The sequence below is a fragment of the Pan troglodytes genome, chromosome 1 (assembly GCF_028858775.2).
Source record: "Pan troglodytes isolate AG18354 chromosome 1, NHGRI_mPanTro3-v2.0_pri, whole genome shotgun sequence".
NCBI classification, from domain to species: domain Eukaryota; kingdom Metazoa; phylum Chordata; class Mammalia; order Primates; family Hominidae; genus Pan; species Pan troglodytes.
Genome location: NC_072398.2, coordinates 177,755,641 through 177,769,854, shown reverse-complemented (window position 1 = coordinate 177,769,854; position 14,214 = coordinate 177,755,641). Strand labels below are relative to the sequence as shown.

The 14,214-nt window shown below is 42.0% G+C and overlaps 1 protein-coding gene across 1 annotated transcript; it reads right to left on the bottom strand.

The window, feature by feature from the left end:
• Positions 1-2,340: 2,340 nt before the first annotated feature.
• On the bottom strand, positions 2,341-14,214 carry MAGOH (mago homolog, exon junction complex subunit). The gene is made up of 5 exons (XM_003308108.5): positions 14,030-14,214; positions 11,248-11,306; positions 9,215-9,325; positions 4,322-4,404; positions 2,341-2,596 (listed from the first exon to the last, which is right to left on the bottom strand). The coding sequence occupies exons 1-5, from the start codon at positions 14,115-14,117 to the stop codon at positions 2,497-2,499; spliced, it is 441 nt and encodes a 146-aa protein (XP_003308156.1). The 5' UTR covers positions 14,118-14,214; the 3' UTR covers positions 2,341-2,496.

Genomic DNA, 14,214 nt, shown 5'->3' with positions numbered 1-14,214 from the left:
GGGAGGCCGAGGCAGGTGGATCGCTTGAGCTCAGGAGTTCAAGACCAGCTGGGGCAACATGGTGAAACCACATGTCTACTAAAAATACAAAAAATTAGCCAGGCATGGTGGCACATGCCTATGGTCCCAGCTTTTCGGGAGCCTGAGATGGGAGGATCGCTTGAGCCTGGGAGGCGGAGGTTGCAATCAGCCAAGATCACACCACTAAACTCCAGCCTGGGTGACAGGGCAAGACCCTGTCTCAAAAAAAAAAAAATATATATATATATATAGATAGATAGATAGATAGACAGACAGACAGACAGACAGACAGACAGATAGGCTGGGCACAGTGGCTCACACCTGTAATTGTAGCACTTTGGGAGGCTGAGGTAGGAGGACGGCTTCAGCACAGGAGTTTGAGACCAGCCAAACCCTGTTTTTTTCTTTTGTTTTTTTTTTTTTGAGATGGAGTTTCATTCTTGTTGCCCAGGCTGGAGTGCAATGGCATGATCTCGGCTCACCGCAACCTCTGCCTCCCAGATTCAAGTGATTCTCCTGTCTCAGCCTCCCGAGTAGCTGAGATTACAGGCATGCACCACCATGCCAGGCTAATTTTGTATTTTTAGTAGAGATGGGGTTTCTCCATGTTGGTCAGGCTGGTCTCAAACTCCTGACCTCAGGTGATCCGCCTGCCTCGGTCTCCCAAAGTGCTGGGATTACAGGCGTGAGCCACCATGCCCGGTCCCTTTTAGTTTTTATTTTTTGAGATGGAGTTTTGCTCTTGTCGCCCAGGCTTGAGTGCAGTGGCAAAATCTCGGCTCACGGCAACCTCCAACTCCTGGGTTCAAGCGATTCTCCTGCCTCAGCCTCTCGAGTAGCTGGGATTACAGGCGTGCGCCACCACACTCGACTAATTTTTTATTTTTAGTACAGATGAGGTTTCACCAGGTTGGCCAGGATGGTCTCGAACTCCTGACCTCAGGTGATCCACCCGCCTCAGACTCCCAAAGTACTGGGATTACAGGGTGAGCCATTGCACCTGGCCAAGAATACTTTTCTACACTAAAGTTTTTTTTGCCTCAGAAAACAAAAGACTCTTTTATCACCTGAGGTCCCGTCACTTCTTTAAAAGTTTAGAGTGACTTTTTTTGATGTCTACTTTACTACCAACTTGCTTCATTGCCCCAAGTGCTCTTATAGGGGGAGGTGCACTGGAGTCAGGAACCCTGACATCTCAGTGCTGTTCTTAACTTGCCCCATAGTCTTTGAAGGAGTAGAGTGTGGTGGAAAAAGAATGGGTCCAGGAGTCAGGACACTTGGGACCTTGTCCCAAGCTGGCCTGTTTTTAGTAGGGTGAGTTTAGGCTAATCACTTCCCTTCAAATGAGGCTTAGTAAGGCCTGGTTCCTTTCAGCAGGTGCAATCTGTTCAACCAGTACTGTGCTTAAAGAAGCCATGCAATTTAGCAGAAAGAAGAAGTTGTCTACAGGTCTACCTGCTGAACAAATTCCCACACTATACAACTTGGTCTTGGTCCTGAATGGCTGTTGGTATTCTGATTTTAAAATGGATTAATGGAAAACTTTTCTGAGACCAAACATTTTATCCTGTTATCATGTAAGAAACCAAAGTATTTTCCCCTACACTGAAATACCTACTAAAACCTAAAATATTTGTATCTATAAAAGGTGATTTTAAAAACTCCAACCACCATACTATTTCATACCTAAACCATCAAACCAGTGTTAAATTTCCTTAATGGTATTAATTTTACTTTTTTTTTTTTTTTTTTTTGACATGGGGTCTTGCTGTTGCACAGGCTGAAGTGCAGTGGTACAAACTCTGCTCACTGCAGCCTCTGCCTCCAGGGTCCAAGCGATTTTCCTGCCTCAGCTTCCTGAGTAGCTGGGATTACAGGCTTATACCACCACACCCAGCTAATTTTTGTATTTTTAGTAGACAGGTTTTCACCATGTTAGCCAGGCAGGTCTTGGTGACCCGCCCGCCTCGGCCTCCCAAAGTGTTGGGATTACAGGTGTGAGCCACCACATCTGGCCCAATTTTACATTTTTTTGAATCATTATCCAAATAGGGTCCAAACATTGTGTTATGTGTCTCTTAAGTCTCCTTTATAAGCTCCCATTCTGTTTCCCTTGTAATTTATTGAAGAAACCAGGTCATTTGCCTTGGAATTTCCTCTCAATATGGCTGATTGAAGTCCCACTGTATTTTAAAAACATGTTTCTGTATTCTCTTATTTCCTACAAAATCGTAGGTATATCTAGAGAGTTGATTAGATTTGATTTTTGGGCAATACTTCACATAGAATGTTAGTGTTCTACAAAGTAATTGAGAAGAGTTCACATGTTCAGGTCTTTATAAAATAATAAAAATTGGATTTTATCACATATTTATTAAAGACAATCATTTATAGTTCATAAAAAAATACTGCCCTGATATACACAAAATTTTCTACTCCCACCCACCCCCCCCCATGTCCACACCAATATTCAATCTAGATTGGTTTAATCTTGAAGTGTAATCCAATAAGACTGAAGACCAAACACTTCAGGTCCTGGACAAGATAATAAAATACTCGTAAGCCTTCTGGATCCCTAAAATACAAAAGGAAAAAAGTTTAGGCATTAAAACTTTGACCCATCAAGTGTCCCTAAAAAGGAAAAGACTATATATTAAAATGGTATATTATGAGGTAATTTAAATATGCTGTTTTTAATATAGGGAAATGCTTACATTAAGTGAAAAAAATATAATTAAAATAACAATTATTAATCTCAACTGTATTTTTTATGCTTCTTAAAAAGTATATATTGTATTAATGCATAGAATAAATGCATTAAAGACTAAAAAGAAATACTGTAAGATATTAATAATGGTTGTCTGATTGATAAACTTGTGGATGATTTTCCCCTTTCTACTTTTCTACATTTCCTGTATTTTCTACAATGAGCATGTATTACTTTCAGACTTAGGAAAACTTTTTTTGTTTTGTTTTGTTTTTTGAGACAGAGTTTTGCTCTTGTTGCCCAGGCTGGAGTGCAATGGCGTGATCTTGGCTCACTGTAACCTCCGCCTCCCAGGTTCAAGAGATTCTCCTGCCTCAGCCTCCCGAGTAGCTAGGATTACAGGCATGCACCACTACGCCTGGCTAATTTTTTGTATTTTTAGTAGAGACGGGGTTTCTCCATGTTGGTTAGGCTGGTCTTGAACTCCTGACCTCAGGTGATCCGCCCGCCTCGGCCTCCCAAAGTGCTGGGATTACAGGTGTGAACCACCATACCCGGCCCGAGTTAGGAAAACTTTTTTAAAAAGTAGTAGTACTAAGCAGGACCAAGAGGTTGAAGATTACTGTGGCATCACTGGCTAAGAAGAGTGTCCAAAGGAAGACAATTATGCCCAACATTTGCCAAAAGTGAGCCGTACCTAATCCTGAACCCTCAAAACGTAAGAGCCAAAGAAGTTGCCAACTTCTAAGGATTCTTTGTAGCACATAGGTTCATGCCTCAACTTGATAATCTGCCCCACTGACAACATGAATTTTAAAATCTTGATCCCTTTTCACCAAACCAATGCTTTTGTAAAAAATAATAAATTTAAGGCTGGGCACGGTGGCTCACGCCTGTAATTCCAGCACTTTGGGAGGCCGAGGCAGGCGGATCATGAGGTCAGGAGTTCAAGACCAGCCTGGCCAACATGGTGAAACCCTGTCTCTACTAAAAATACAAAAAAATTAGCCGGGTGTGGTGGCAGGTGCCTGTAGTCCCAGCTACTCAGGAGGCTGAGGCAGGAGAATCACTTGAACTCAGGAGGCAGAGGTTGCAGTGAGCTGAGATTGCGCCACTGCACTCCAGCCCGGGTGACAGTGGGAGACTCCATCTCAAAATAATAATAATAATAAATTTATAATAAAATAAAACTTAGATCCTAAAAAATGTCAAGTTTCGCCAAAGTCAGATTTTAAGATGTGCCAGTCTCAACAGTCACACTGAGAAAGCTATTCAGACTCGGTGACTCTACAGTTTATCATGAGCACTTTTTTGGCATATTCCATTTTTTCTTCTGGCTGCTCCTATGCATTCATCTATATGTGTGTGTCAACAAGAAGCTCGCAGTAGCAATGGCTGAATGAAACACCAAAAGTAATAGGAGCAAGTCCTCAAAAATAATTTGGGGTTCCTCCCTAACAAGAAGGACAAAGCTGCCCACCTGCATTTTGCATTTGCCCCAGCTCTTCCCATAATGGTCCCAATTTGGTTAAGGTTTCTTATCAATCTGCTCCAAAACAGACACAACTGGATATAAGGATCATGCACACTTACTTGGATTGATTGACATCAATAAGGGAACCAATTTTTGATGTTGTAAAAGAAATGTGTTCATCTCCAATGACGATTTCAAGCTCCTAGAAACATTTTAGAAAATCGAAGTCAAGTAGAATTGGATTATTCATCAAGCACACAGAAGGATTAATCATTTGCCAAATCACACAAACTTGACTACAGATGGCCACAAAAACAAGGGCAGTTCACTCTGAGCACTAAACTGTGCTGGGCACTAAAAACAAGAGATAAATACAGCTCATATTTAGAAGAAGTTGTACCCTTAAGGCCCTACCATTTCTCAGATTTGGAAAAATCTATGTAGGTTTTTTTTTTTTTTTTTCCCTGAGACAGAGTCTCATTCTGTTGCCCAGGCTGGAGTGCACTGGCATGATCTCGGCTCACTGCAACCTCCGCCTCCTAGGTTCAAGCGATTCTCCTGCCTCAGCTTCCTGAGTGGCTGGGACTACAGGTGCCCGCCATCACGCCCGGCTAATTTTTTTTGTATTTTTAGTAGAGACGGGGTTTCACCGTGTTAGCCAGGATGGAATTTTTTGTATTTTTAATAGAGACAGGGTTTCGCCATGTTGGCCAGGCTGGTCTCAAACTCCTGACCTCAGGTGATCCGCCTGCCTCAGCCTCTCAAGTGCTGGGATTATAGGTATAAGCCACTGTGCCCAGCCTATGTAGTATTTTGTATGAGTTTTCATTGTCAACAATGTGGAGTAACATGAATACACCTATGTTTTAAAAATACCAAACAATTGGACTGGGCGTGGTGACTCATACCTGTAATCCCAGCAGTTTGGGAGGCCAATGCAGGAGAATCACTTGAGCCCAGGAGTTTAAGACCTGTCTGGGAAACTTGGCTAAACCTCATCTGTACAAAAAATACGAAAACTAGCTGGGTGTGGTGGTGTGCATCCGTGGTCCCAGCTACTAGAGAGGCTGAGGTGGGAGGATTCCTTCACCCCAGTAGGTCAAGGCTGCAGTGAGCCATGATCTCATCACTGTACTCCAGCTTGGGCAACAGAGTGAGCCCTTGTCTCCAACAACAACAAACAAAAACAAAAACCAAAGAATCTAATCTATCTAGGCAACTTCCAGACCTTAGGTTTGATCCCCACTTTGTCACTCCCTACATGTATGATGTTGGATCTCAATTTCCAAACAGTGACATGAGTACCATAAACCTTCAAAAAGTATCTATGTGTAGCCTACTGGGTGCTGGCTATTGTTCTCAGTGCTTTGGACAGATAAGTAAAACCAAGCAAACCAAAGATCTCTGCCCTGTGGAATTCATATTCTTGTGAGGCCTATTTACTTTTTCTTCTTTTTGATTCATATATACTTTTTGTTATAATTCAATCAGAAAATCGAAAAAACTGAGATGTTTCCAATACTCAGATTTATAAATTATTGCCATACTTGTGTCAGATTTTTTTTAAAAAAGAAGTAAAATATTACAAAGTTTATGTCCATCTCCCATTCTGTTCTCCCTCCTGTATCCCGATTTGTTCCACTCTTGTTTCAGATTTGGTAGTATGTTTTTACTTATTTCTTTTTAGATACAGGGTCTCACTCTGTCACTGCAGCTGAAGTGTAGTAGTAGGATCATAGCTCACTGTAACCCTGAGCTCCTGGGCTCATGCTATACTGCACCTTTAGCTTCTCAAATAGCTAGGACTACAGGTATGCGCCACCACGCCCAGTTAATTTTTAGGGTTTTTTTTTTTTTTTTCTTTGTAGAAAAAAGGTCTCACTGTGCTCAGGCTGGTCTTGAGCTCCTGGCCTCAAGTCATCCTCCCACCTTGGCCTCCCAATTAAGAAAAAAAGTGCTGGGAATGCAGGCATGAGTCACTGCACCTGGCCTAGACGTGGTAGTGTGCTTTAAAATTTTTACAAAAATGGTCTTATTATACATACTTTTTACATTTTTCATTCCACATTGTTTTCGAGATTTATCAATGCTGAGTTACACAGATCTAGCTCATTAGTTTTAAATGCTTGTGGTATTCCATTTCCCTACTGAAATAAACTTAAGTTCTAAATTTTTATTCCTATAAACAATGTAGCAAGAATATTCTTCTATACATCTCCTTGTACATGTGAAAATGTCTCCATATAATTCCTAGTATTTTAAATGCTGCCAGATGCCACAAAATTACTCCCTAACGCGGTTATACTAATTTTATTCTCACTCTTTTCTCATATCATTTTTAAAATTTGGCAGATTTTTTTCTGTTGTTATTCTAATGGGTCTGAAATGGTATCTCACTGTTGTCCTTTCATTTTACAAATGAAGCCGTAAATCTTTTCATATTAGCCACCTGTTTGATCTTGTAAGTTATCTATTCATAACCTTTGCACATTCTGCCACGGGACAGTCTTTTTATTAATTTGTAATTCTTTATATATTCTGGATAGAGAACTCTTGCCAGTTTTATGTTTTGCAGATAACTTCTTCCAGTCTATGGCTTATCTTTCAACTTTATCTTGCCATCTTTTGTCAAACCTAAGTTGTAAAGAAGTCAAATTTACCAATCTTACCCCTTAAGGAGTTTTAAAAACTCCTTCTCTACCCAGAAATAATACAAGTCTATATTCTGTTTAAAATTTTTGATTTCTATGGCCTAATTTAAAAAATATTCCATAAATACATTGTCAGCTGTCCTGGTACAATTTGTTAAATAATTCGTTCTTTTCCCATTAATGTGAAAGTCCACCTCTGTAGCACACTTTTCTAAGTTTCCATATATTCATAGGTTGGTTTCTGGGCTCTCTATTCTGTTCCATTGGTTTAGCTGTCAATTCCCGAGGCAATATCATACTACAAATGACCATAGCTTTATAAGAAATTTCCAGTATTATTTTGGCTACTCTTACCTCTGATTTTCCATGAATTTAATGCTCATTCTATTTGATTCTAAAGGGAAAAAAATCCTACTGCGATTTTTATTTGAATTAACAGTGAATTTATAAATTGCTTTGTTGAAAACTGACATCTTTATGATACTGAATCTTGCCATCCACAAAAACGATACATATTTTTGTCCTTCTATAAAGCCCTTTTGTACATCTTGTTTTGTATATCTTGTTAAATGCATCTTGTTAAATGCATTCCCAAGTTCTTTATAACTCTTCTTGCAATTATTAATGGAATTGATTTTAATTACAGTATCCAATGGCTTATTGCTGGTACAAAGGAATATGCCCTTCCCTCTTTACAGAATTGTTGTGATGGTAGAACGAGTTAATAGAAATAAAAATTTTATAAGTGGTAAAGCAAAATACATATATATGATATTACTGAGATCCCTTGAACATAAATTAAAGTTAACTTTAGTAAGTACTGAGGGTGGATTTAAAAAAAAAAAACTCTTCTTCAAGGGTTGGTCCATCATTTTGAGATTATTAGGAATGAGTTTATATGGGTTTTCATATTAATTTAACAAATACATTATTATTGAGCTTTTACTATACATGGGTACTATTTTAGTCACTAGAGATACAGCAGTGAAAAACACTGAAAAGCAAGTAAGACAATTTTAGACAATAGCAAGTGCTACAAAGACAACACATATTGTGATGAAACTGAAAGCAAAAAGAAAAAAAAAACACAAAAAGACAACACAACAGATCTTTTTCTTAATGATGGGAAGCGACTTCTTAGATTGGATGGACAGGCAAGACATCACTGAGGAAGTGACTTTTGAAGACCTCAATAATAGAGACAGTCTTGTATAAAGTTAAAGGAAGAATATTTTAGGCGGAATGTGGCAAGTGCAAAGGCCCTAAAGTAAGAACCACCTAGGTATGTCTGAGGAACAGAAATGAAGCTAGTAAGGTTTGAACACCATGACAGATTGGAAGCATGGTAAAAGATAAGGTGGGAGTTTGAATTTTAAGTACAGTGGGAAGCCATTGGAGTTTAAATCAGTGGAATACATAAGCAAATTTACGTTTTTAAAGATCAGACCGGTAGGATGCGGCGGCTTACGCCTATAACCACAGCACTTTGGGAGGGTAAGGCAGGCGGATCACCTGAGGTCAGGAGTTTGAGACTAGCCTGGCCAACATGGTGAAACGCCATCTCTACTACAAATACAAAAATTAGCTGGGCATGGTGGAGGACGCCTGTAATCCCAGCTATTCGGGAGGCTGAGGCAGGAGAATCGCTTGAACCCAGGAGGCAGAGGTTGCAGTGAGCTGAGATTATGCCACTGCACTCCAGCCTGGGCGACAGAGCGAGACTCCAACTCAAAAAAATAAATAAATAAATAAATCACACTGGCTTTCAGGATGGCATGGAACAAGAGGAAAAACAAGGAAATCTATTAGAAGTCTGGATTAGAATGGTAGCAGTCAGAGTGAAAATACCTTTTCTGTTAATTCAGTTCAATATGACAGTGGCTTTTATTTTTTAGTTACCAAAATGGTGCTCAGAATGAATATATACATTAATATATATAAATATACATGAATTTAAATACATACACTGAATTATTTGTATGATTTTCCTTTCATTAGATTGTTGAAATAATTATGTTCTATTTCTCTTTGTATCTCCACAATGCTTTGTCCATAGTAGTTAGTAAGTGAGATAGGCAACAAAAGCTTTAAGTGGAGGAGGGAGTGTGGGGGGTCCTAAGAAGAAATTCAAGGCTAGGTTCTTGGCAGCCAGCAGCACTTGTTCTCCCTGTTCCTTCCCATGGGATTAATGCTTCCTTAGACCAAGGCGCTGGCAATCTGCTTTCTGCAGGGCTGACCACCACCAACACCACACACACACACACACACACACACACACACAGTTTCACTATCATATGCAGATTACTAAACCTCATCTTATTTGTAAGATTTCTGCACTACAGGATAATCAATAAAACACACCTGCCGGCCCACTCGGTCAGGAGGAGGCCACAATGCATCATCCTCTTTGGTAATTTCACTGTCGTCAATTATTCTCTTCAGTTCCTCCATCACGCTTTTATGTACATAAGCCTGAAAGCAAGTTAAAAAACAAAATGTATGTTGTATCCTTAAGCAGTGCTTTGACTCAGATAGTGATGGAAGATAAAAATAACTGTTCCTGCAGACTTATTTCTGGCATCTCCTTAAGTGGGAAGACATTCATGCTCAACCTCGGCATGATGCAGGTGAGGGACACGGTCAGAAGTATCCAGTAACTGCACCTCAGTCCCCTATCTAGCTGTTACTACCTCCTGGTACATCCTGTTCACATGGCCCTTCTGCCTGCCCACATACCCAACTCACAACGAAATCCAAAACAGATCTGTGAGTGCCCCCTGCCATGGTATGAATGTTTGTGTCTCCTCCAAAAAAATCATACTGAAATTAATCTCCAAAGCAACAGTGTTAAGAGATAGGGCCTTTAGGAGGTGATCAGGCCTTGAGGGCAGAGGCCCCAGGGATAGATTAGTGCTTTAGGAGAGAGCTTAAGGGAACTAGCTGGCCCCTTTCTTGTTCTTTCACCATATGAGGACACAGCATTCATTCCTTCTGGAGGATGCAAAAACAAGGCACAGTTGTGGAAGCAGAGACTGGGCCCTCACTAGACACTGAACTTGCCAGCACCTTGATCTTGGACTTTCCAGCCTCCAAAATTGTGAGAAATATATTTTTACTGCTTACAAATTACCCAGTCTCAGGCATTTTGTTGCAGCAAAAAAGAGACTGCGACACCCACATGCCCTGGTTATTCTTTTTTTTTTTTTTGAAACGGAGCCTTGCTCTGTCGCCCAGGCTGGAGTGCAGTGGTGTGATCTCGGCTCATTGCGAGCTCCGCCTCCTGGGTTCATGCCATTCTCCTGCCTCAGCCTCCCAAGTAGCTGGGACTACAAGCACCCGCCACCATGCCCGGCTAATTTTTTTGTATTTTCAGTACAGACAGGGCTTCACCGTATTAGCCAGGATGGTCTCGATCTCCTGACCTCGTGATCCGCCCGCCTCGGCCTCCCAAAGTGCTGGGATTACAGGTGTGAGTCACCGCGCCCGGCCAGTTATTCTTAACTAGGTAATACACTCCTGAGGAGCAAAATGTATTTTAAAAGATATGCCTGTGTAAAAAAATAGTGAGGATACTGACATGTGTGAATAAGCATAAAATCAATAGCTAAAATAACAATATGAAAATATATGCTAAGACATTTTCAAAGGTGGCAAAGTGGTTAAAAGGAAAGAGTAGCTTTGATGAAGCCTTAATGATGTAGTAGAAATCACAGAACGGAGAATATGAACTTTACTGGGGCAGGATTGGGAATTCCTGCTGTATCTCTTACTAGCAGGGGTAACTCAGAACAAGCCTCATAATTAATATCTGGGCCTTTATTTTCTTATTTGTAAGGGGGCTATAATACCCTCCCCCATCACATGGGCTTACAATCAGGGTTAAATAAGATGCCACGCCTCACATCTAACATGCATTCAATGATGTCAACTGCTTTCCCATGCTCCCTTTCCCACTCAGATGTAAATTAAATAGCTCTTCATTGTGTACCATGTACACAGGGAATATACAGAGCACTTTAAATAGAACATATTTAATTTTATGACAGCACTTGGGAGTGGGAGGTAGCTTTTATTATTCCTGTTTTTACAGGTGAAGAAACAGAGATTTATCAAGTTCAGCCAGGAACTTGCCCAAGGTCACATGGGGTAGTAAGCAGCAGACTCAGGGTTCAAACCAAGGTATGTCAAAGGTTACCAGTAATTGATTCCACAATGTAAAATAAAAAAATCCCAACTAAAAGATGATTTGGGAAATAATCCAGAAGCTGTCTACAGACATGTGTCTCTCTCCCTGTTCTTTATCTTTCAATACTACTAGAAACAATAAAAACAATGCAAGACAAAAAGCTGAAATGTAGCAAATGAACGACTCTCAGAAGGCAGAAGGCTCATACCTCTTTTCTGATCATGACATCATTCTTGTAATTGCTGTTGTTGGCATATCTTAACTTCCCTGTGGGGGCAAAAAACAATTTCAACGTATAATAAAAACATATGAATAAAGCATCAATACCATGCCAAGGCATCAGCAGTTGCCCAAAATGTATCTAACTTGCTCAAAGTATCTAACAGATTTATTATTTACTCTTAAGGTATTTCAACAATACTAGTCTTTTCAGTTCTTCACTTCAGGCTTAAACAGCCAAATATACAGCTGACACTCAACTACTGCAAAAAGCAGCTCAGGTGAGGTATAAACACAGGCAGGCTCTTTTCTGACTTTGTCGAATCACATTTTTGCAGGTGAATGTCCTGAAAACAGGCCTAGTAACTGATAACTTACCGACACATAGGACCTCCTGAGGCTCAAATGAGCTGTGAAAACATTTTGAAAACTGTAGGATGCAGTTTACATATATTATCATGTGACTGTGCCATACTCTATTTCTGTGATGGAAAAGCTGCTGCTTTTATCACTGAGCACATTTGGTACACAAGACCCTTTGCCCATGTGTGCATCTGACAGATTAATGGTGGGGATGAGGAGAAGACAGAAGGAAATAGAAGACATGTAGACTAGAAGACATACATGTGAGATGAGCCCAGTGAATTTATTCCAACAGCCTCTGTGCTGTCTCTCTGCCTCAAGTTTCTTCACATTCAGTTCACTGTCCATACAGTGGACAAGGTGATGTGGTAACAGATCTATCAGATTAGGTTACTCTAATACTTTGATAAAGTCAATGGCTTTCCACTGCCTTCCTGGTAAAATCCAAACTCCTCAACATGGCATACAGCTAAGCTAAGCCCCTGCCTGCTTTTCCAGCCTCATTCCTGCCAATATTCTTCTCTCACACAGCTGAAGTCAAACTACTTGGTTTCTGCCTGAAACATCCCAAGCACTTTTTGGTTTTCAGCCTCTTTGCATGCTGTCTAAAATGCCTTCTTGACTCTTCTTCGTCTCCTAACCAATTCCTCACATCCCCTCCTCCCATCATTTTATGTAGGAAGCCTCCTCTGACCCTCAGGCTTGGTTAGGTGCACCCTTCTCTGCTGCGAGCCTCCTCTGTTTCTTTTTACCACAACACCTAATATGCTGTTTTATCACTGCTTACAAATCTATCTCCCTCACAGTCGGGGCCTGTCAGATTCATCTTTGTGCCCCACTTAGTGGATGTCTTCTGTCATCTTTGATTCCTCTTCCTTCACCACAGTGCCTCTGCCAACAAAATCCTATCAACGATCAAAGTCCAGTTGGTTCTGCCTCCAACAGTTTCCTAAATCTTTCTCACCATTTCTACTATCTCTGTAGTCCCAACCAATCTCTCTGTTTTTTTTTTTTTTGAGACAGAGTCCTGCTCTGTCACCCAGGCTGGAGTACAGTGGCACTATCTCAGCTTGCTGCAACCTCCGCCCCAGGTTCAAGAGATTCTCCTGTCTCAGCCTCCCGAGCAGCTGGGATTACAGGCGTCTGCCACCACACCCGGCTAATTTTTGTATTTTTAGTAGAGGCGGGGTTTCACCATGTTGGCCAGGCTGGTCTCGAACTCCTGACCTCAAGTGATCCGCATACCTCGGCCTCCCAAAGGGCTGAGATTACAGGCTTGAGCCACCGCGCCCGGCCCCCAACATCTTTCGTGTCTTGACAACTGCAACAGTCTCCTAATCAATAGCCCTGTTTCCACTCTTGCCCATTCCGCACCCAATAACCAGAATGCTTTTTCAAGAAGAGATCACATTTCTCCTCTGCTTAAAACCTTCCAAGCCCGGCCGGGCGCGGTGGCTCACACCTGTAATCCCAGCACTTTGGGACGCCGAGGCGGGCGTATCACCTGAGGTCAGGAGTTCGAGACCAGCCTGGCCAACATGGTGAAACTCCGTCTCTACTAAAAATACAAAATTAGCCGGGCGTGGTGGCGGGTGCCTATAATTCCAGCTACTCGGGAGGCTGAGGCAGGAGAATCACTTGAACCCGGGAGGCGGAGGTTGCAATAAGCCGAGATCGCGCCATTGCATTCCAGCCTGGGCAAAAAGAGCGAAAGCCGTCTCAAAAAAAAAAAAAAAAAAAAAGCCTTCCAAGTCCAAACTCTTTACCGTGGTCTATAAAGACCTAAAAGGTGCCGCTCCTACCTACCTATCCGACATCATCTCCTGCTATCTCCCAGCTCACCACTCTTCAACCACGCTGACCACCTGAGACACGCCTAGCTCATTCCCGCCCTGCAGCCTTGACATCTGGTATTCCCTTTGTGTAGAATGGTCTTCCTTGTGAGCTTCACAAAGCTGAGCCCTTCTTGTTAATTAGGACTCGGCTGCAATATACCCTTTACAGAGAGCTCTCTAATGGCCAACCTATCTAAAAGCAGCCCATCCAGCAATTATTCTACCATGTTATTTTTTGACCACTCACTGCTATCTGGAATCATCTTTTTGTTTATGATCTCTCTCCCAGCAGTAAAACACAAGTTCCACGAGAGGGGAAGTTTGTCTACCTTCGCTGCCGTATTCCCAAAGAGTGGAACAGAGCCTGGCACACAGTGGGCGTTCAGTCAACGTTTGCTGAATGGATAGAAAGACCCCGTGGAGCAGACACAGTGGCGTTCCTTTAAGATCTGCACTGCACAGGTCTCAGTCCCTCCCTCCTCTAGTTCCCCACAGATTTCCGACCCTCGGCCTCCCCACTCGCCGGCCCCCAGGCCTGGTCCCCGCTCCCGGCGGGCGGCAGGCTGCTTTTACCGTCCGGTCGAAACTCAAACTCCAGGAACTCGTGGCCGAACTTGCCCTTGTGCCCCACGTAGTAACGCAGATAAAAGTCACTCTCCATGGCTCCCAAAAGACAACCGAGCCTGAACTTCCAAGAGCAAGCCGCACTGCCGCCGTCTGCGCCCGACACTGACGTTTGCGGCGGCGCGCGGAAGTGA

Coding starts and splice junctions, on each gene's coding strand:
- MAGOH (XM_003308108.5), bottom strand. CDS start 14,117: ATGGAGAGTGACTTTTATCTGCGTTACTACGTGGGGCACAAGGGCAAG. Junction 11,307..14,029: donor GTTTGAGTTTCGACCGGACG/GTAAAAGCAGCC, acceptor TTGCCCCCACAG/GGAAGTTAAGATATGCCAAC. Junction 4,405..9,214: donor CTGACCGAGTGGGCCGGCAG/GTGTGTTTTATT, acceptor AAATGTTTCTAG/GAGCTTGAAATCGTCATTGG.